Here is a 20,855-nt window from a genome sequence, read left to right as displayed (position 1 = left end):
TTAATTGTTTACCAAAAAACCATCAGATCAATAAACTATTATCTTTTAAAGTCACATTTTTATAGCTATTTTTTGATAGATGTTATTTGTGCATATTTTTAATTTTTCAGACTCTGCTTTAATTTATAATAATGATACATTTTATTTCGAGGCGCCTTTCATGACACCCAAGGTCACAAGGTTGAGATACATATTACAGGATCTTATAGTCTTTAATTGTAATCTAACCTTTTTAGTTTGTTATTTTTCTGTAACTTTTTTATATCGTCTTCTATGTGTTGGTAGTCTTAAGCCGTTTTGTGGTTGTTGTTGCTTGTTGTTTGCTGTTACCTTTTGTGGTTGTTGTCAGTTCTTGTTTTATTCCCTTCTCATTTCTGTCACTGTTTTAAACTTTTAGCATTCTCCTCACATTTCTCTTTAATTCTGTTTTTTTTAAAAGCACTGCAATCCTCTTTGGAAAGTGCTAATAATTTATTATTATTATTATTATTATTATTATTATTATTATTATTATTATTATTATTATTATAAGTAGTAGTAGTAGTAGTAGTATCATTTTTGGGGTGGGTTTATAGATTTTATCTAGTCAAGAAGACTGTAAAGTAAAGATACTTTCATGATAAGCTGTGCCAGAATTTGTCGAGTATTATGCAAAGTTAAACGTCCAGGATACTTAAAAGTGCATACAGACAAATCTTTCCTCACTTTTGTGTGTTTTGCAAGCATGCAGGTCTGTCACTGTCCTACATTATCACTGCCTCTGCTCTGCTCTCATGCTGCTTTCTAGTCTGCTTTGACCTGCGCCTGTCCGTCTCCTCAACAGAGTGAGCAGTCCCCTAAAGACATGAGCCACCCCTGTGCCCCCATCAAAGACTCTACGAGGGACAACACTGCTGCTTTTCATACGCAGCGCTCTAAAAACGAGGTCCGACCCCCCAGACCACTTCACTGAACACTGACAGTAGCTCTTCTGACCGCTGGTCTCTACAGCTTTCTATGTTTCTATCAGGCTAACAGCTTTACTGCACGTTGTCGCTGGTATAAATGTAACCTCACTGAAAAGCTCTAAGATTGTCTCTGCCGTGTTGTGATGCGGCAGTGGAGAATGTGATAGCTAATGATAAGCTAAGAAGTGACGTATGTGGAGATGATTGGTTTCTCAGGTGACGATTCTTAAGGTCTTTCTTTGTTGTGTGTGCTTCTTAGGTGGGTATGTATCACGACCCTCATGTTGAAGATGGAGGTTCTTCCAAGGAGAACAGGATGATCTTCACTGAGTCCATGCCACGGAGAGTAGGCAGCTTCTACCGAGGTAGGGAATAAAGCTGCAAGTTAAAGAGCTAAGGCATGAAGTCTTGATGGGATGTTTCTGGAAAGCTGCACTGAATAAGTTTAGAGTTTCTGAATAATTAAAGGTAAATGTCAGCTTTTTAGGGTGACAGAACAAGAGTTTCTCTACACCTGCCATGTCGCATTAAGTTTGGCAATACTGCAGAAAAAAAAACACATAAATGAGGCAGGGATTTCGTCTTGGAGTTTACAAACAATTCACAATGGATCTGGGAAAAAAAACAACAAAAAACAGAAGTTAATGATAAAAAAGGCAGTCAATCTTATTACGTCTTTTTTTCCCAACAGTCCCATCCCCCAGACCAGATAACTCCTCATCTTTCCATGACGGTGTCGGGCAGGGCAGAGGGCCGGTCGTACCTGTCGTACAAGGAGACCCCGTTGCAATGGCTAACCACTCCAAACGTCAGACAGCTTTCGACTGGTGAGGACTTTTTTCTCTGCAATGTTTGGTGGAGAAACTTTGACTGAAACCGAAGCATCCACATTCACACAATGCTGTTATGAAATGAACTCAAAGTATAACGGAAGGAAAAGGTCAAAGTTTACTGGAATATTAAGACACAATGAATAATCAGTAGTTCAAAATGAGTATCTCTATATTGTCAAAGCTGTGCTTTTACAAACAAAGAAGATTATAAAAGATAAAGCAAAAAAAAAAAAACTTGTCATTGAATTCAAAAACCAAATACATTTGGATGTCAAACTCTTAGACAAGTTAACTTAATTTCATGTATCTGTGTTGAACTTACACAGACACTTAGTTTAAGAGTGGAGATGTTTTTATTTAGTTGCTTTGTATTTTCCGTCTGTGTAAATAGCTAAAGTGCGATGAACGAGTCAGTCAGTGTCTGTGTTTGTGTAAATATACTTTGCCAATAAAAACTTCTTAGACTCTCATTTTGAAGAACTCTTGATACTGAATTAGATCAACATATTTTAAGCGAATGTTGTGGTGCTGCTGTAAAAATAAACAGCTTCAAAGGCTCTCATTGATAAATAGAAACAGATGGAAACATGTTTTAATGTGCGTCTCATTATTCAATTGGCTTCCTCCTTTTGCTTAAGGTTCTACAAAAAGTTCTCATGTTCATGTTTCAACTTTACCTTATTGTTTTTCAAGAGATAAAGCTACTGTTGTGGCTGTTTTTAAACAAAATGATGCCTTATATGGGTTCTTAGCAGTCTAAAAGCCCTCATCAACAAAACAGACACTTTTTCATTTGACATTTTCTTTTGCCTGTAACTGTTTTTAGAGATTTCATTTGTTTGTCAGACCATATGACATTAGCAGGAGGTTCTTCACAGGAGCTTTAAAATCTTGAAGACTGATCAGTTGTATGAAAGTGAAAAGCTAAAAATGAACAGCTTTTTAAAGATCGGTAACCAACTTTATTTCTGGTACTGGTGTCCTTTTGTAGTATTCAGGTTTTCAGTGCCCTGAAACACAGATTACTCTTATATTTTCCACACTTGCTTTGCAGGACTGCCGCAGAAGCAATGGTCATGAATCCTCCAGAGCCAACCAAAGAGAAGGAAAAACAAGGCTTCTTCAGGGCCATTAAAAAGAAGAAGAAGAAGACCACACAAATAGTAAGATCATTCATGTCAGCATCTCTGCTGTTCTGGATGTTTTTTTGTTGGTTTGTTCAGTAATATTTATTCTTGTGGGGTAAAAACAATGGGGGTTTATCTCACATATATTATAAACCTTGTGATATTTTTTTTGGCAACACATTATAAACATAAAAAAATGTATAAAAGTAAATATAAGTCACAAGGTATAAAAGAAATCAAAATATTTTCACTTTCTTGAAGTTTTTGGTCATTTGGCTGCTTCCTTCACCAAATTATCTGGTATTATTTTTATGTTTTTGTGGCTAACATTACCAAGATGTTTGCTTGTTTGTCTAATTAACCTAATAACCATTTCTTACCCCACTGTGTCATTCACTTCACATAGTGTTCCTTATTCATAGTGATAAAAAGAAGGCTAACATTTATGCTAAAGGCTGGTCCAAATTTCCTGGTCTTTATTTATCCTAAAACCAAAATTTCACACTTTCTGCATCTATTGTCCAGTTTTCTTTTTTTAAAACTGCTGAGATCTTATGATAGTTTGCTTTTTGAGATCTGTGTTGACAGTTGAGGCTGTGCATCTTTTACTCCACAGACGGACATGGAGGACGGGAGGAACCCCAGCATCAAGAAAAGCCTTTTCCCCCTCTTTAGCTCTAAGAATAGCTTAAAGCACAACTCAGCTGTCAAAGTCCTACCTGTAGTGGCCTCGCCTATGGTACAACACCAGCCTCCTGCGCCCTACCCTGCCTCACCAGTAATCTAACCTCAACACTACCGCTGCATGATAACTCACACTCACACATGACCTACTTTTTGAAATCCTCTCGAGCTGGATGACTGATTTGCTGTGAAATATACCAAATTGAAAGGATTTCAAATACATTTTGGGGCTAATGCTGCACGCTGTATGTGCATCCATTTTGTCGCACTATAATGTATGTCAAAAGCAGTCCCCCTGCATTCACATTGTATTGTAAGACATCAATTTCATGCTGCAGTGTGTGCCGTTTGTGAGGCCCACACGTCGAGACTCATCCTTTTCAGATGAAACATCACTGTGTCATAAGAGGTCCATGAGTGTTTTCAAAGCATTTGTCGGCACATAAACCAACACAAGAGCACAATCTGTAGACATTTAATGACTCTGTTCTGTGCTTAATGGTAGCCACAAAGAACGAGTTCATCAAATCTTGTTTGCTTTCATGCTAAATGAATGAGGTCAGTTAAGAATCAAGCTAGAGAGAGCAGCTAACCAGTGTTAGCTTAGCTTTATAACTTTATACTTTTTACATGGCTCTGCTGCTGCCAAAGATATCAAAATCTAAATGATTCAAACTCCTATTGTGTGGTCTGTTAAGATTTCTGTGTAAATATTTGTAAGTTTCAGCTTTCTTTCATAGATTTTGTGTCATCATCTTTAAGATTCAAAGGGGCTGTGAGGAGTTTCTAAATGATCTTGAAAAAGGCTCCCCTCTAGATATATACCTGATTGTAATCCACACCTTAAAATTAGATTATCAGCACCAATGTTACAGATTACAGGTTATTTTAAAATTTTACTTCTTAGCTTCCCAATCGGTTAGAGCAGGACTGGATTGACTGTCTAGGTCTCTGTGACAGCACCGCACTGGCTGACGAAGTTCAATAATTAGAAGAGAGATCTGTGTTTTTCTCTTCTGAAAACAATATCTGTGATTAATTTTGTTGTGATGGTGGACACAGCAGCCTAGATGTGAGACAGAAAAAGGACAGAAGAGCAGAAGAAAGCAGAAGAATTAGCCTTTAGCTGGGGCTGTATCACTCTATAGCACAGGGGCTAAGCTGTTTGTGATGATGTCCATTGCAAACCACATGCAGCACTTATTTTGCAGTGGTCTGTTCAAACTTGAAAGTCCATCAATAAAATGAAGAGGGAGGTTACATTAGCTCTGCTTGGTAGATGACTGGCAGGGCAGCTGCTAGCTAACCATGATTTACTAACGTTACACATTACGGACATGTCTTAGAGCACCAAGCTGCCAGCTGCGCTAAATATAGACAGCTACTAAACTACATACAAACTGATAGTGTTTACGTTAGCTTACAGATACAGTGGAGCTCTGGGCTGCCGATAGCACTACATATAGTTTGCTACTACAACGTTTGTTTGATGTCACGTTTCAAACTGTATCAACTGGGTAACTGTCGAAATAAATACCTTCCCTCTGTGCATTGTATCCAGTTAAAAGTTGACTTAAACAAAGAAAAGTTGTTTTGATTGAGCTCCATTTGATTCCACAACAAACATAGGCCTCGCTAATAGCAATTTACAACAGTGCGTATGAGACTCCGGGCCAGAAGGTGGCGAGGCAGTCCATTTAAAACAGATCCTCCTCAAAGCCTCTTCAAAATTCAAGTCAATGTAGTGACCTATCGGATAACCAGCAAACAAAACAAAGTCAAAGCGTTTTCAGACATTAAACATTTGAAGAGTTGTATTTTTCTGGCACCACTCATTGCTCATCACCATTTCCGCCTTTTTGTGAAATGTCTGCTGCTTCCGGAGGAATGCATGAAGAACCTTAGTTGAATACTCCAACATTATTTTGGATTACAAATAAAACTGTGTCTGTGTTTTCATTCCCAGGTTCCTGGTAATGGGCAAGAGCACATGTCGCTGCAGAGAAGCTCAAAGTCCTCCTCCCACCATGGCAGCCGGCGGAAAAACCGTGAGCGTTCCAGAGACCGAGAGCGGGAACAGAGCCGGGACCGAGACCGAGACCGAGAGAGAGACAGAGAAAGAGAACGGGAGCGAGAAAGAGAGCGAGAGAGGGAGAGAGACAGAGGGAGGGATAGAGAGAGAGAGAGGGTCAATGAATGGCAACAAGAAAAACCTGTGGACTCACACTCTCAGGTAGGGATGGACTAAAGGCTTTAATTTGTGTTTTATGAAGATCATAAAACGGCCAAAACAGCCCCTGAGTGGTCATCAGTCTGATCAAGAATACTTACAGTAAAGTGTGTGTAAGTCCCATTTATCAGGTCACACAGCATCTGTTTGTAGGACTGGGCAAGAGAAAAACGTGTTGCAAAAACAAACATAAATCAGTCAACATTGTACAACAAGCACTGTAACAGCAAACAAATGTTTAGAAATGACTCTCACTTAGTGGATTCTCATCTGCTGTCATCCACACAAACAAGTCATGTTATTAACTGGTCTATTAAGTTCATTCTTCACTTATTTCACTAGATAAAAATTTCCACGATTTCCAATTTGGTATCCAAACTTAGAATTAACAATACATAAATGAATAAATTACTCGAGAGCGCAGACCACTTTAGTCCTACTTTGATGTTATACTCCCTTTCAGCAGACTGTCTGCTACAATTTGGTGTTTGTTGCAGGTTTGTACTTGTACTCGTACTTTGGCATCTGTCAGAAATCATCGTGACCTTGTCTTGTATTGTTTTGCAAAGCAATCCGACTATTTATCATGGAGTAATACACACATATGGTGAAAACGGCCCTATCTCACAATGATTAAAAAATCCTTTTAAAAAATCATGGATCCAGACAGTGATCAGGATCACCTCCAAAATGTAATCACTTCTTCCTTATCCCATTTTGAACATTTCCTGAAAATTTTATCAAGAGCCGTTTGTTAGTTTTTTAGTTATGTAGTTCACAGTCAAACAAACAGGCAGAAAGACAAACTCTCCCAAAAACATAACCTTTGGCGGAGGTAAAAGTTAAAATCAAATCAAAACACACTTGAATCCCGAACTCCATGCAGACAAATGATCTTCCCACCTGTGGCGGTACAAGAAATCTGTTAGTAAACACACAAATCTTCTTTAGTCAAAAATGAGATATATTTCAGAAATCATATTCTTTTCTCCAATGACCAAAAATTCATTCTTTTAGTCACTGGAATATCCAAATTTTTAAAAATGAAATTGACCGTGATTGAATTGTCAAGGCAGAGGAAAAGTATTTAGTCGTAACTAACTAGCCCCTGATGATTTAAACTGAATACAAAGATGCATTTTTAGATAAAGGTATATTTCTCTTTCTCTCCTTTAAATATGTTTCTTTCTTCTGACAGAGTCAACCGCTGAAGTCCCTCCGCAGGCTCCTTCATCTCTCCCCATCTTCCTCAAATCAAGGACAGCCTCCCCCTCCTCCCCCTGACCTGCGCTTCCAAGCTCCCCTCCCCAACCCCCCTCAGCCCTCCTCCAAACCAGGCTACCCCGAGGGTCGAGGGCACCCTGAGAGCAGGGGGCACACTGGGGTGAGTAGCTCCGCCCAGGCTAAGAGCCGAAAAACCAGCTACCCGCTCCCTGGGCAGATCGAGTCCACTTGGCACGTCTCGGCTCTACAGCGGGCGGAGGGCGCTCAGTTCACACCTGAACAGCTGGGCATCAAACCGGGACAAAACGGGCCCACCTTCACCCGAGCCTCTCGCACCAGGATGCCAAACCTCAACGACCTGAAGGAGACCGCACTGTAAGACCCTTGAACCAGTCCTCCTCCAGTGTGTCTCCACCCTGAGAGCATCTGCCTGTCACAGACGTTGTGGTACTGTAGTGAAAGTTTACATGAAAACCTATTTCACTGGATCGAGTCCTCGTCTCGAAAAGTAGTTCTTTTGTTGATGCTCGTGTCTCTGAAACTGAAAAACAAACTTTTCTGACAGGTCAAACACATGCAACAGTACAATGTGTTTGTAGGAAATTAAAGACAGGAATCAGCTCTATGGTATTCTGATCTTTCCTGTTAAGGAGACACTGCCTGTATGGCCTCTCTGCTGCCATCTACTGCTCACAGGACGCTACAGCAACAACATCAGACAGCCGCTGTAAGCTGGTGGCAAATAAAGCAAATGTTTTTTCATGCTCTGATATTTGATAAAAACAACAACAGAAAAAAAGATTTATATAAACATTATTTATTAAATATTTATTTGTTTTAAATTCAAGGATATAAGCTATAAATGACACAGTATGTAGGCTATATGGGAATATTATAAGGTAATATAGAGATTAATGTGTAATTGCAAGAGCTTTAGTTTCGACACAGAGAAATGCATAGATATTTATGTGTTGATAATACAGTATGTCACAAGAAATATTTAATAATAGTGAATGTCCTTTTTTTGTTCAATTTGATATGTTACTAACGGATTTTTGTGTAATATCATGTTACTTTTACCCTATTTCTTTTTTCTTCATCAAAATGTAAAGACATCTTGACAGGTATTTTTTGCCCAAACTAGAAATGACATCTGGGACGCCACATTGAGTACGAATCTGCCAGTGACCCTCATAACATCACTTTTGAAGTTTCATTTTTGTTTGGTAGCAGAAGAGCCAGAGTGAGACTGTTGAGCTCTGAGCTCTACAAACAGCTATTGTCGCCTCACTTCATGTCCCACTTTTCAAATAAGCCCCATTTTCAGTCTCTCAGTGCATTTATTAGCAAAAACAGCTTTCCAGCTCCATGCTGCCATGTTAGTTTCGTCTACAGCCTTAACAGCAAGAAATGTGCATCCACACTCTGGTGCCCATCAGTGTTGAAAAGTTAGCCTCTTGAAGAGAGGTCTGATTTGCTCAAATAAAACATGTAGGTGTCACAGATTGTAGAGAAAACATACTTCACCTACAACCTTTAAAATCTTTGAGGTTAAGTCTGGTGTATATTTTCTAAATGCCAACAAATCCTTTAGAAATACAAACCAACAAAAACTGAACCTAGAAGAAGTGTTGTCTATGTATCTTAAATCTGATACAGTTTATAACACTGTGCCTTTGTTGTTCTTCACCACTGATACTCATAAGTGAGCAACATGACTTCAAGGAGAAATAATTTTATGATAATGTCCATGCAATCAGTTTTTTATTTGAATCATCCACACTATTTTAAGGCTTCAGAGCTCTTTATATCGTTTTTCAAAGTGATTAACTTCCTTAAAGTTGGTCACGGATGGTTTTCAGTGGGTTGCATGCCCTTTTCTGGAAAAAAGAAATGCTGTGAGACCAGCCTGAGCTTTTACTTAGAAGGGGATTTTTTTGTGCAGCATAGTGGTGTCTACTCACACTCCTTAACAGTATCTGGCGGTAGTTCCCTTTAATGCTAATTGACACTTGCCATTGTACAGTATAAATGAAGACCTGCAAAGTTTGATTTCATGTGCTGAATGAGTATGGCAAAACACAAGTGTGACAGACTACTATAGATATGATACGATGCGATGCGGTGCAATGCGATGCGATACGATACGATATACTTTATTGTCCCCCTAGGGAAATTTGTTTTGGACTTGATATGGAATGAGGACAAAGTTTTTTGTTGAGCAAGATGTTGGTACATGAAAGAAGTATGTGCTTTAAATTTGAGAAGTTCAAAATTTGTTGAAGAAGTAGGAAAACTCTTGATTTGGGTTGAAGCTTGTCATCAAGGAGTGATAGTAGGTCCTAAAGCCAGACCAGTTAAGAATCACTGCTTTAGCAAGCTAAAGGTGTTTGAGTCTGTAGCTACAAATAGTCACTTACAAAGGCATGACTTACCCGTTTATGTGTTTTAGTGTTTAAGGTCGACTCAAGATGGTTCAGCTGAGTTTTAGTTAAAGAAAATAAAAAAATTTTAAAAAGAGAAAGAACAGCTCTCACCATCCCCCATCAGTACTCCTTGCAAGTAAGCGTTCATATGTCTGTTCTGGATGCACATTGCTCCAGTCATGTGGTTATAAGCCACTTTAAGCCAGACATGGCTTCTGTACAACTTTACCTCCATTTTTAGATCATGATGCTGACAAACCTCGCTGCATCACAAATGCTGTTATCTGTGCTTTTTTACATTGAAGTAGTAGAGCATCATGTGTACCCATTAACCAGAGCTATAGCCCCAACTAGTGGCAGGTTGCTGTACTACAGCATGGACACATCATATAACCTACAGTGACGGTCTTTAATAATGTCTAAAAAAAAAAAAAAACATGTTCTTTGACTACCCAGTAACAGATGCAAGTGTGGAAGAATGAAGATCTTGGCTCAATATCAACCACAAAACAACATCAGCAAATCTATACCAGAACATGCTGCTGCTAGCTTTGTTTTGTTTTTTTCATAGCTGTTTGGGAAATTATCTTCAACATTAAGATCCAAAGCAGCTGTGGTAAACTTTCCTGTTTTTAATCAGTATGTGATTATGATGTACACCATTGTGCAGTGTTTGGCCATGAAAAAAATTCAAACTCATTAATCCAAACAACCCAGCCTGTTCCCTCACTGTTGGTTGGAATTTGTTGATAGTAAGAAAATAAACACCAGACTTCTCCTTTAATTCACATGTTTACATTTCTCTGTGTGCATTTTAAAAGCTTGTGTCATCAAAGTTTTTGTAAATGCCTTTTTTGTAAATCTGAATTTGGTTTTCCTACTGTATGTGCACAGTGTTTTTTTAATATTTATAGCCATGATCAGGGATGATTTTACTTAACTCTGTTATTCATTAAAGCATTTACTCGTTGTTTACTGACATGTGGATGATAAAAACAGTTAAAACAAAAAACTATTTGTGGCCTAGGGAAAATATACTGCAGAGTTTTCCTTCCAGTCTTTTGTTTGTCCTTGCTCCCTCTTCTTCTTCTGTGGTTTTAAAGATTAAAGTAGAGAAGCTTTTATACCACAGAAGGAAGTAGCTGGAAGAAGGATGGATGCTTTGATGGAAAATCTTAGACATCTGTGGACTAAAAAGAGGATTTAATGTTTTGTTTCTCTTCTGCTGAAGGGATGAAGAGATACAAACCAGAGAAAACGGATAAACCAAGCGATGACATGGCTGATTAGAAGCAATAACATGCAGAAAGAGAGTCAGACTGATTGGGATTGTTCAAGCTGAATGAGTGGCTGTAAAACTGGAGCAAAATACAGCTTCAGATAAGGAGGCTGTGATTAAGGGTCCACATATGAATCAGAAACATCGCTCTGCAATACATGTTTTGTTTTGACTTGTATTAAACATGACCCCTGACAGGTGAATCTGACCACTGTTGAGTGTTATGGAGAATCCTGATTTTAATGATTGTAATCAACTGCTGATGTGGGTTTTTTCCTCTATCATTCATGGGACAGAGTGATGACAAAGCTTGCCTTGCCGGTGACCCGAAGCCTTACATTAGCTGACTGTCTAAACACTTAAGATGGAAACAGAGGCTTCAACCCCCAGTGAGTCACATCTACTCAGAACTGGAGATTTCTTTTTCTCAAATATGAATGTGTTTCCCAAAACATCACTTCTTTTTTTTCATTGAACTGTTTCCCACTTCTTACAGGGTGTAAATAGAATAATAGAGTGTATCTATACTGACCATTCTACTTTAAAAATGATAGGGTCTCATAATAAAAGCCAACTGTACATTTTTGAACGGCCCGTGTTTGTTTTCTCACACAGACATGCAACGCGAGATAAAACAAGTACTGATTTAATTAAGGGAGCAGTTTTAAGACACAATAAAGGACAAATTCAGAAGAAAATAAGACTTTTAAATGTTTTCCAAACAGGAAAGTGGACAACAATGATACAGAAAAAAATCAGAAGTGAGTCACAATTAAAACGACAACATGTGAATACTGATGAGTTGTTCATCAGTTGATCTTTAAAAAGCATTTAGGAGTGATGTTTTTCAAATCACGCCCGAGATTAGATGTTAGCTTTTTTTCCTGTTAGCAACAATTTTTTTTTTCTCACACTTGCCAGAGGCCATCTTTTTATATTACAATAAAGAAAAAAAGTTTAATAAAAAAGGGCTCAAAATGAAACAGTAAAACAGTAAAGTAATCACCTTTAACAGCATAGCAGTACATTGAAGCAAACACTGGCCAGACACTTATTTTGGGGACTATTTCCAGCAGCAGATGAAGATATGCTTGCATTGGATTGTAAATGCTAATTCAAATTTAACGTGGGGCCTTTGATTCATCATGATCAAGCAACATGTTACTTTTACCGTTTTTGGTGTTGATACGATTTGAGGGCATCATAGAAAATGTCTTTCAATAACAAATTAAAACTTTTCATAAATTTCCAGTGCTTCATTCTGAGGTGAAGCAGATGTGATTTAACAGACCTGTCACAGGAGGACACGCATGTTTTTGAAGCTCATCCCAGACCGTTGTATCAAACCTCCATAGCAACGCTGCCCCCCTCTCTCAAAGCCTAATTATTGCTTTGAATTTATGCCATTTCATTTCAAATGGACCAATCCATTGAGAACTGAGCAAATAGAAGCCTCCACGATGAAGCCAATGGAGAGTGGAGTGAATGAGGCTGTTCTGCATATCAAACAAATATCTCAAGTCTAAATGCTTTGTTTTATTTTTTAATCCTGTTTAAGATGTTTTTTTTAATCAGTGTATGGTTTTCTGATTATAGCTGAAGGGCTTACTATATATATGAAACATTAATGGACCACATACTCAAACAATGGGGTTTTGGGTGAGGTTAAAAGAATTTTAGGGAAAGGGCCTCGGGGGATGCTGGGAGGAGAGGTTCACATGCATTTGTTCATGCAGAGCAGCAGCTCCAGGCGCAGAGCAATGCGTGTGTGCCATCCGAGCGGCAGGATACGGATGAAACGAGCCACAATGGGCGGCCTCAGGAGGTTCTGCACAGACGAGGAGCGGTCAGAGTTTCCATAGAAGACCTGAGGAGAGAGGGGTTAAAGGTCAGGACAGGTTAGAAGTTGAGAAAACAATTTTTGACTCATTGTAAATGTTTGAAGTTTTTATTGATACAAGATTTTTTTTAAAAATCAATCTAAGTTTTTAAATGAAATAATCTTTTCTGAGCCGTACAAAACAAAACAAAATGAAACTAAGTGTGTCTGAAAGTGTGTTTACAGACTGACCCTGTTGTTCCCAGTCTGATCTTTGTAATAGATCCAGTTGAGTTTTTCATCTGAGCGGTATTGGATGCTGTACTTGGTGACCCACTCATCAGCGTCACAGCGGCCCTGAGTGAGGATCCCTGAAACCACCATCACCTCCTTCAGGTCGATCTGCAGCCACTGACTACTGTCCTGGAACTTGGAGAGCCAGGCACACCTGCAGGAGAAACACAAGCAGATAAAAGAGTGAATAAAAGTCAATGTATTGTATCCTACACCTATTATCACGTGTTAATGTTAATTAAAATTAAAATGACTTGTTCAAAATAAAGTTAAAAAAAAAAAAAAAAGTTGAATTAGATTTCTGGTATTTTTAAGATGGACTTATTGCTGGATTAAATAGAGGATTTCAGCTCCTCTTTCTAACCCTACCCTTAAATGGGGCTTTGAGATGATGAGAGGTTTAACCACAATGTTCAGCAAAAGTAGGATGTCATAGATCACTTTTAATAATAATGTAGAAAAGATTAGAAAAAATATATAAAAACTTGTACTGACATCTCATTCTTAGCCCAGAAATTGTTTGCATGATTCATTCGCTTCATTTATACATGAAGGAGAAATTAAACTCAAAAACATTCAGCCTGACATACTATACATCACATCTCCTGAGCTGTGACTCATTAGCCGTTTCATTTAGCATGTCTTAATTTAGCATTGCTTGATTTATCTGTATTTGAATGTGTTGAGGCAGGACCATATTGGCATGTCAGTCACACCAAATGCACCTTACGTAATAAACACATGGTCACATTTTTATTTTGAGTGCCATTCTCTTAATTCTGCCTGCTCCTCACAGATGGCGAGCGCTCATACGTTTGTTCATGAGGGTTTCTCCCCTGAGACAGGACAGTCAGCTGTGTCTGGCAGAAGCAACATTTTGTGAGTTGAAATTAAAACAAACTTGTGCCAGAAACTAAAAATACATGCTGTTATGTAATTGTGCAAATGTATTGTTTGTTATCTTGAAATTGTCCTTTTTTGTGTTTAGCTATATGGTTTTTACTCAGAGTTAAGTTAGGATGGATGTCGTCATCTGTTTTCTTGTGTATCTTTTTGCACTTTCTATACACTTTCTTACTTTTATTTTCTTGATTACTGCTGTGACTCCTGAATTTCCCCTTGGGGATAAATGAAGTATTTTCTATTCTATTCTATTCTATTCTATTCTATTCTATTCTATTCTATTCTATTCTATTCCAGTTCGTTTGGTGGTTCCCTCTCTTTGAATCTGATTCACAGACTTGATGGAACACAGATGTAGTCTCAGCGATGAGGTATAACAAAGACAAACTTGCAGTCAGAAACTGCACTGGAAATGAAAACTTTTGGCTTGTTTGGTAAGATGTGGAGTCGACACCATTTTTTTTTTTTTTCAATTTTTTCTCTAGATATTTATCCCCCATGGATCACTTTTTCTTTAATTTTCCTCTCTGTCAACATGTGCATTGTGCAGTTTGTTTTTACATTGATTTATTTGTCATTCTTACCCAAAGCCTTGGGTGTTGAGGCGAGCCCTGCTGGGGAGCCATGAGGAGAACCAGCCAGTGTACTGGTCCTGGTTGGAGCAGGTGATCTGGTCTGGGTTTACTGATCCGGCCTCGAAGCCCAGAGGCCTGTGGTACGGACACTCTGTGAGAAGATGAGAGACATGGAGGTTGAAATCTTAATCTGTTGTGTAATCTTCGGTCATCATTTCTCACTTAAAGGCCTCAGGGCTACACAGACTACTCAAACACTGAAATGACCATCACTGAGCCTTTTAATTCTCCATCTCTCTAGCCCTTCTCCTCACACCCTCCTAAAGCCCCCTCCTGTTAGCAGCCCCAGTGTGACCCATATCCCTTCCTAAAAGCCTGCAGTTTAATTCTCCACACTGAGAGAGATCAGTGATGTCCATTAGGGCGGCAGGCGGACAGATGGCCATGTTCTCCTTTCTGCAGCTTTAGCTCTATGTTCCTCACATGTTTTCATCTATCATTCAACCCTTTAACTTCCACTTAAATCACATTAAAGTGAGGCCCTGGTGGACTTTGCAACTGCATGCTCTAAATATATAAATAGACTAGATGGGAGAACCTCAGCGATGGATGTGTGGAGCTGAAACCTGCTGTGCTTTTGTTTACTACTAGATTAAGCCTATCGAGTGCAGGGTCACATCCTGTCTAATCCTTGTATTACAATGTGAGTAGCAGCAGCAGCAGAGTGTGTGAGTCAGGAGATAAGTGTTTACATAACTGCAACGTGAGAGACAGTTTTGCCTTCCAAATGTAATTCAGGTCTGGAGTAAAGTGTGTGTCAATGGCTGTATTAATAGGTGGAAAAAAAAACCTGTGCCTGAGCAGGGAATCACACGGTCCCTGCTGTGGTAATTACTGGTTTCTGTGATTGTGTGATCTGCCATGTATTTGGAGAAAATGTTCTGAGATAATACTGATCTGTTGAACTTTTTTCTCTCATCAGTCGGCAATCTGAGTGTTTAAGGTTCAGTCTACATGTGTTGGATCTTTGGATGGATGATCGTTTTGATGTACATCACTCTGAATTCTTTAATTTGTGCCCAAAACTGACACAGATGAAGCCTAATTTTTACAACTCTTACTCCCTATTTTGGTCTCAGATTTTCTTTTCTCTGCAGGAAAGGAGACTAAACCCTCATCTTCATGCATTGTGTGTTTGCTCCATGCATGGATGTCTGGATCCATGTTCACATCCAGGGTTATTATTTCAAGATGAATACTTTTCTATTACAGCAAATAACCTGCTCTTGAGTAAAGAAAATATGTTGTCTTCATGTCTTTTCACATGAACACCCAGATGCTGGGTGACTTTCCACTTCAAACTTAGAGGTTTGTGCACCCTTCATGTAGGTGTTTGTGTTTCTTTTTCTGGCTCCATCTGCATCATCTTCTCTGATGATGTCCAGTGGAGCATGTCCACCCTGCGGTGACAAATCTGGAGTCTAATGCACTCATGCATGTGCATGTGCATATAGAGCTCTCCACTCTGTCCGTGTAATCAGCATTATGGAGATTAAGGGATTTGTTGATTAAACAATAGCTGAGATGTAAATAGCCTACTACTTTAGTAGTTCAGTTAGTTTTTTTGATCATCTCTCAAGAGGTTTGCCAAAAGCTGGCGCTTTTAGTCTTGTAAATGTGAAGAAATGTCACTTTATTTACACATTCACTTATAATGTGATTTTTTTTATGAATGTTTGATAACAGTATGAGTCTTTTTAATCAAAAGAACTCAGTGGATTGACTTAAAACCAAGGATGTTTACGTCTTTGAACATGCAGCACTTTGAATCATTGTCCTTTTTGTTTTTCAAGTGAGGAAACAAAAGGTCCATTATGAGTGAATGAAAACCAGTTTGACATTTGTGCACCCCATGAAAGGCTTACATGTGACATTGATAGATGGATGTATGTATTAAACTGTCACACGGACAAAAACAAGCTACAATTGTGTATTGGTGAATCTTACCAGGCATGCAGTCCACTCCTCTCACCATGGAGCCGGTACCAATGGTGGAAAACTCAGTCGGGGGTTCTCCTCCTTCACAATCACATTTGCAAGACCTGCTGGTCCACGCCTCGGAAACCCCCACCTCCGAATAACAAGCACAAACAACATTTAATAAATGCTAAATCATAAAACATAGAAGCATCATCAGAAAAACACTTTTAGTTTTGAATCTGCAACATTAAATGTAGAAAGGCTGGGCCAACAGAGTATTAAAAAGGCAAACGTGATGTTGATTTTACAGAGACAGTTTTTCTGGTAAGAGAAGTGTTTCTGATAGATCTACTGCTTAATTTGTTTGATTAACAGTTGCAGCTTCCTTCATACCTCTTGGGTATGAGTGTTGATGAACACTGTTCAGGCAGATGGACAGAAGGAGGAAATAAAGCCAGCCAGCCAGCCGATGATGCACAGAAGAGAAAAGAGACTGTTAGGACACAGTAGTCATCCATTGTAGCAAACAAAATCTGTGAATCAGTCTGTCTCCATTTCAACAAACCAGGAAAAAAGACAAATCAAACATGTCAAAGACAATCCTGCATCATAATCTCAAGGATTTCTGAAGAAATCTGCTGCATTTGTCAGGTTTTTAGCTAAGAATCGATTCATCCTTTGAGATGTCAGTTTTTAGCTTTCAACCACTCAGATTGTGAGTTCATATGGACAAGACAGAAATCATACCGTTCACTCCCAGAAGAAACAGAGCCAGCAGGAAACGCTGCAGGATGAGAGCCATCTTCAGATCTGCTCCAAACCAAACAAGAACGACTGCAGAATGAGCAACCAAGCCAGCAGTGATAGAGAGGCTGGATTACAATAATCCACAGGACACTAATGGCCTTACCTAATGCTGTCCTTACAAAGCCCCTCCTACAGCTGCTCAGCTGCCACCATCAACGACCACCAACACCCCACATTCTGGATCCGGAGCAGAAAGTCTCTGCAGACACAAGGTCACGTAAGAAATCCTGAAACAGAAGACAGCAGAGACGATCAGTGAAGGGACAGATTTCTGGCCTTTGTGTGTGTGTGTGTGTGTGTGTGTGTGTGTGTGTGTGTGTGTGTGTGTGTGTGTGTGTGTGTGTGTGTGTGTGTGTGTGTGTGTGTGTGTGTGTGTGTGTGTGTGTGTGTGTGTGTGTGTTTGTGTGTGAAAGTGTAAATGTGAGCAAATGTGTGAATATGCTGGAGGGCAGTGATGGCCTCTGCTGGGCCTTCTGATCCATATGATCGACCAGAAGGTCAGTTTTTGGATGAAGTTAAGGCTTTTCACCAACTGTGCTGTGTTTCCCATCTGCGTTATAGAGTTACTTTTAATATGTAAAGCAAGAAGGCATCCAGACATAGTGATATGAAAAAAACATTAATCATATAATTATTGTGACAGTAATCATCACTGTGACAAATAAAGATCATTTCTGCACCTGAATTAAAAATTTAATAAAATGTTACTCACCATGGTTTCTGTTTTAAATCAATGTGACAACAGGAGTGTGGGAAAGAATAAAAAATGACAAAAAGAAAAAATAAATAAATATCAATTAAAAGCAAAAAGAAAAAAAAAAGGACGATAAAATGAAGGAGACATCAAAAGGTAAAAAAAATGCTGACAAAAAAAAATCATAAATGAATAAATAAAAAAGAACACGAGGCAAAATATGAAAAAGAAAAAAGGACGCAATAAGTAAAAGGGTAAAGAACACAAGGATGAAAAGGGTATATAGAAAAGGAAAGAAAAAGAATGGAAAGAAAAAGAAAAAGAAATTTAAAGGAAAAAGAAAGAAAGAAAGAAAGAAAGAAAGAAAGAAAGAAAGAAAGAAAGAAAGAAAGAAAGAAAGAAGTTAAAGTAAAAGAAAAGAAAGGTAGGAAAGTTCAAAAAAATATGAGGGAAAAAGGAAAAAGAAAGGAAAACAATAAGGAATAAGGTAAAAAATAAAGAAGAAGAATAAGATGAATGGTACATTCAAGAAATAAAGGAATGAAGGAAAAAGAAATTGAATGAAAATGCACTGACAGATTTTTTTTAAATTTGAAATAAAAACATTAATGTTGCGTAATGTTCACATGAGAAAATATCAGACAAGATCATTTCTCTTTACCTATTTTTTTTTAATATCAAGATTTATCTTTTTGGGGAAAAAAACTCACATAACCTTATTCAATTATAACAGTTTTATTTTTTTTTTGCTTCTCCAAATTCATAGCAGATTTTCAGATGTGCAGTTGTAAATATTTTACTCAAAGAAGCATCTCTTTCATTAAAAAAAGAAGAAGAAAATATAGAACCTGTTACAAAGAAGGACTTTCAACACAAACAGACTGTGTTCATGGAAAAACTTTCCAGACATTGTCAGTATTTCAGTTTGTTAAAATGTAGATAGAAAGCTCCGTGTGCCATCAGCTGAGGTATTTCACACTAACATGCCACGTTCCTGCTTCTGTCTGACATGTTTTTCAAGTTAAATCTCTCCATACTAGAGTTGTCTGAGCTCCTGCTGGGGGCTTCAAAGCCTGCTGACAGGTGAGAGTGATTAGGTCTAATTAATCAAAGCTGTTGGTGTTCATTAAAACCCCCAGTTCACCCCCCACTCACTTGTTTCAGCTCTGCTTTTATTCCTGGACTCCTCTGATGGTGCTGTGGTTAATTTTTATTTTCTGAAGAGCAAAATTCTGACAGAAACTGAGCAGGAATCAAAATGAAGGCCCCTGTTCAAGCAGCACGGAGGGTTCATTCACAGACCAAGAAGAGGACTCGAGGTCACTCCACAGTGATCTACAGAGCTCATAAAGAGGTATTGGAGTCTTCTTTCTTTTTTTCTTTTTTTTTAAATAAAGTATACTGAAATAGTTATCTGATTTCCCTCCCCTCCTGCAGGTCAGTCTGGGTGGAAAGAGAAGTCCAGACTTCCTGCTCAGTCCTCTCAGATTTCCTAAACAGGTCCTGCTCAGACTAGTGAGCTCAGAGGCATCAAGACTATCAAAAACTAATAGAGTAAGAGTGATCACTGTGCAGGAGATCAACGCTGCTGTCAGACATGTACGACAGAGGATTCACACCGGAGCTGCGGCCTGAGGAGAGGAAAATAATTGTAATATCTTAAAACCTGTATCAATATTAAAGAACTTTAACTTTTAAACTAATGCTTTTGTTTCTTGAAGTTATGAAGATGAAAAATGAAGAAGAGATCTTTTCATTAAGTTCATGCTTTATATAAGGCTGATTTCTTTCTGTTTTTTGGCTAAGACAGAATGAGTCTTTTAAATCTACATAAGGAGGATGTCTCTCTCATGAAGGCTGCCATCTTGCACTGCTGAAGAGAAGTGTAAAAAAAATTGTATTGATAAACATTTCATACTGATCTCTCAAACTGAGATTCATACTCTTTATGCATCTCAAGAGCATCTTGTCCTTACAAGACATTAGGATGAACTCGGTTAACACATCCATCCAAAATTTCACCACTTGATTGCTAAATATTCCCAATCCTACACAGCCTACTTTTGTTTGCAAGTATAGATAAAAATAAAAAAAATCACAAGACTTATGAAGATGTAAAGAAGGGTTGTGTTTTGGCCGCTATGTCTCCCACAGTTCCAAGTTTTAATAATCATCAGAGTCACTTTGGTTCTCGTGTGGGCTGTTTGAGGTTAGAAATTGGACTTCATCTGAAGTATTTTAGATCAATGTGGAAAATTTCAGAATGAGTGCAGAAATAAAAAACTTTGAAAGACTTTTATCTGTTTAACAAGAGTTAGGTTAAAATCTGATAGATTTATTTCATTTTAGTCTCCACAAAATGAATTTAGAGGTGGAAAAAAGTTTTAACAGACCTCAGGGCAGTGCTTAAATAAAAGGTTGTGAAGTTGTGGACCATAGAGAAAGCACAAGTCCCTGCTGATTCTGGGCTATATATAATTTTTTTTTAAGTCAGGTGTAAGCGGTGGTGAGTTTGGCAGATGCCCAATACAGAGGCTAGTCCTCTGGTTGCAGCAGTGCTGGTTTGACTGCAGCTTGACTGCCTCCTCTCTTCCTGTCTTTCAGCTGTGCAATCAGTTAAGTTAAATGTTATCATTTAAGTTAAATGTGCTCCAGAACAACAAACAAAAAAGTTGAAGTCTTTCCTGTTTCAGTCATTTACAATAACTATGGGCTTGTGGAGAGATTCAGTTTTTGGTCCTGTAGGCTTCCATTGATCATGTAAAAATTTCAGAATTTCTTTACTGTCTGTTCCATAACGAGAAGAAAAACACCTCCTCAGTGTTACTTTAAGACTGATCTGACAACACTTAAGCAAAAAAGTAGTAAACGTTTGGCCTTAATGTTAAAAGTTCTGTAGCATTACCTTTAAAAACTTCTCAGTGGTACTTTAAGGAGGCTCATCAGTCCCTCCCCTCTGTGGTATCTGTGGTTTCTCTCCACCTGTTCAGTTCTGTGCCTCCGCCCCTCATTGCCTCTCTGTGCGCTTCTCTC

At 38.4% G+C, this 20,855-nt stretch overlaps 2 protein-coding genes across 5 annotated transcripts in view; one reads left to right on the top strand and one right to left on the bottom strand.

The window, feature by feature from the left end:
• cdkl5 (cyclin dependent kinase like 5) overlaps nucleotides 1-11,333 on the top strand; it is a 42,492-nt gene extending 31,159 nt beyond the window's left edge. Inside the window, exons 15-21 of one of the 4 annotated variants that reach the window (XM_074666350.1) lie at nucleotides 824-925; nucleotides 1,207-1,312; nucleotides 1,639-1,774; nucleotides 2,835-2,943; nucleotides 3,524-3,646; nucleotides 5,558-5,824; nucleotides 7,020-11,333. In XM_074666350.1, coding sequence (XP_074522451.1) covers nucleotides 824-925; nucleotides 1,207-1,312; nucleotides 1,639-1,774; nucleotides 2,835-2,943; nucleotides 3,524-3,646; nucleotides 5,558-5,824; nucleotides 7,020-7,424 — 1,248 coding nt within the window. In that variant the 3' untranslated portion in view covers nucleotides 7,425-11,333. Of the gene's footprint in view, nucleotides 1-823; nucleotides 926-1,206; nucleotides 1,313-1,638; nucleotides 1,775-2,834; nucleotides 2,944-3,523; nucleotides 3,686-5,557; nucleotides 5,825-7,019 lie in introns of all 4 variants that reach the window. The other 3 variants (XM_074666349.1, XM_074666352.1, XM_074666351.1) reach the window with 3 other exon arrangements.
• A 76-nt stretch (nucleotides 11,334-11,409) lies between these two features.
• Nucleotides 11,410-20,851, bottom strand: rs1a (retinoschisin 1a). The gene is made up of 8 exons (XM_074666359.1): nucleotides 20,728-20,851; nucleotides 17,232-17,355; nucleotides 17,069-17,131; nucleotides 16,715-16,740; nucleotides 16,349-16,472; nucleotides 14,351-14,492; nucleotides 12,822-13,017; nucleotides 11,410-12,617 (listed from the first exon to the last, which is right to left on the bottom strand). Exons 3-8 carry the CDS (start codon nucleotides 17,121-17,123, stop codon nucleotides 12,465-12,467), a joined length of 696 nt encoding a protein of 231 aa, XP_074522460.1. The 5' UTR covers nucleotides 17,124-17,131; nucleotides 17,232-17,355; nucleotides 20,728-20,851; the 3' UTR covers nucleotides 11,410-12,464.
• Between the last annotated feature and the right edge of the window lie 4 nt (nucleotides 20,852-20,855).

This window comes from Halichoeres trimaculatus, unplaced genomic scaffold (assembly GCF_033239565.1).
Source record: "Halichoeres trimaculatus isolate MK-OKI-2021-1 unplaced genomic scaffold, fHalTri1.1 fHalTri1_scaffold_3, whole genome shotgun sequence".
NCBI lineage: Eukaryota > Metazoa > Chordata > Actinopteri > Labriformes > Labridae > Halichoeres > Halichoeres trimaculatus.
Note: the sequence above shows the minus strand (reverse complement) of the source record. Positions and strands in the feature narration are given on the sequence as shown.

Coding starts and splice junctions, on each gene's coding strand:
- rs1a (XM_074666359.1), bottom strand. CDS start 17,123: ATGGCTCTCATCCTGCAGCGTTTCCTGCTGGCTCTGTTTCTTCTGGGA. Junction 16,473..16,714: donor TCAACACTCATACCCAAGAG/GTATGAAGGAAG, acceptor TGTTATTCGGAG/GTGGGGGTTTCCGAGGCGTG. Junction 12,618..12,821: donor ATCAGACTGGGAACAACAGG/GTCAGTCTGTAA, acceptor CTCTCTCCTCAG/GTCTTCTATGGAAACTCTGA.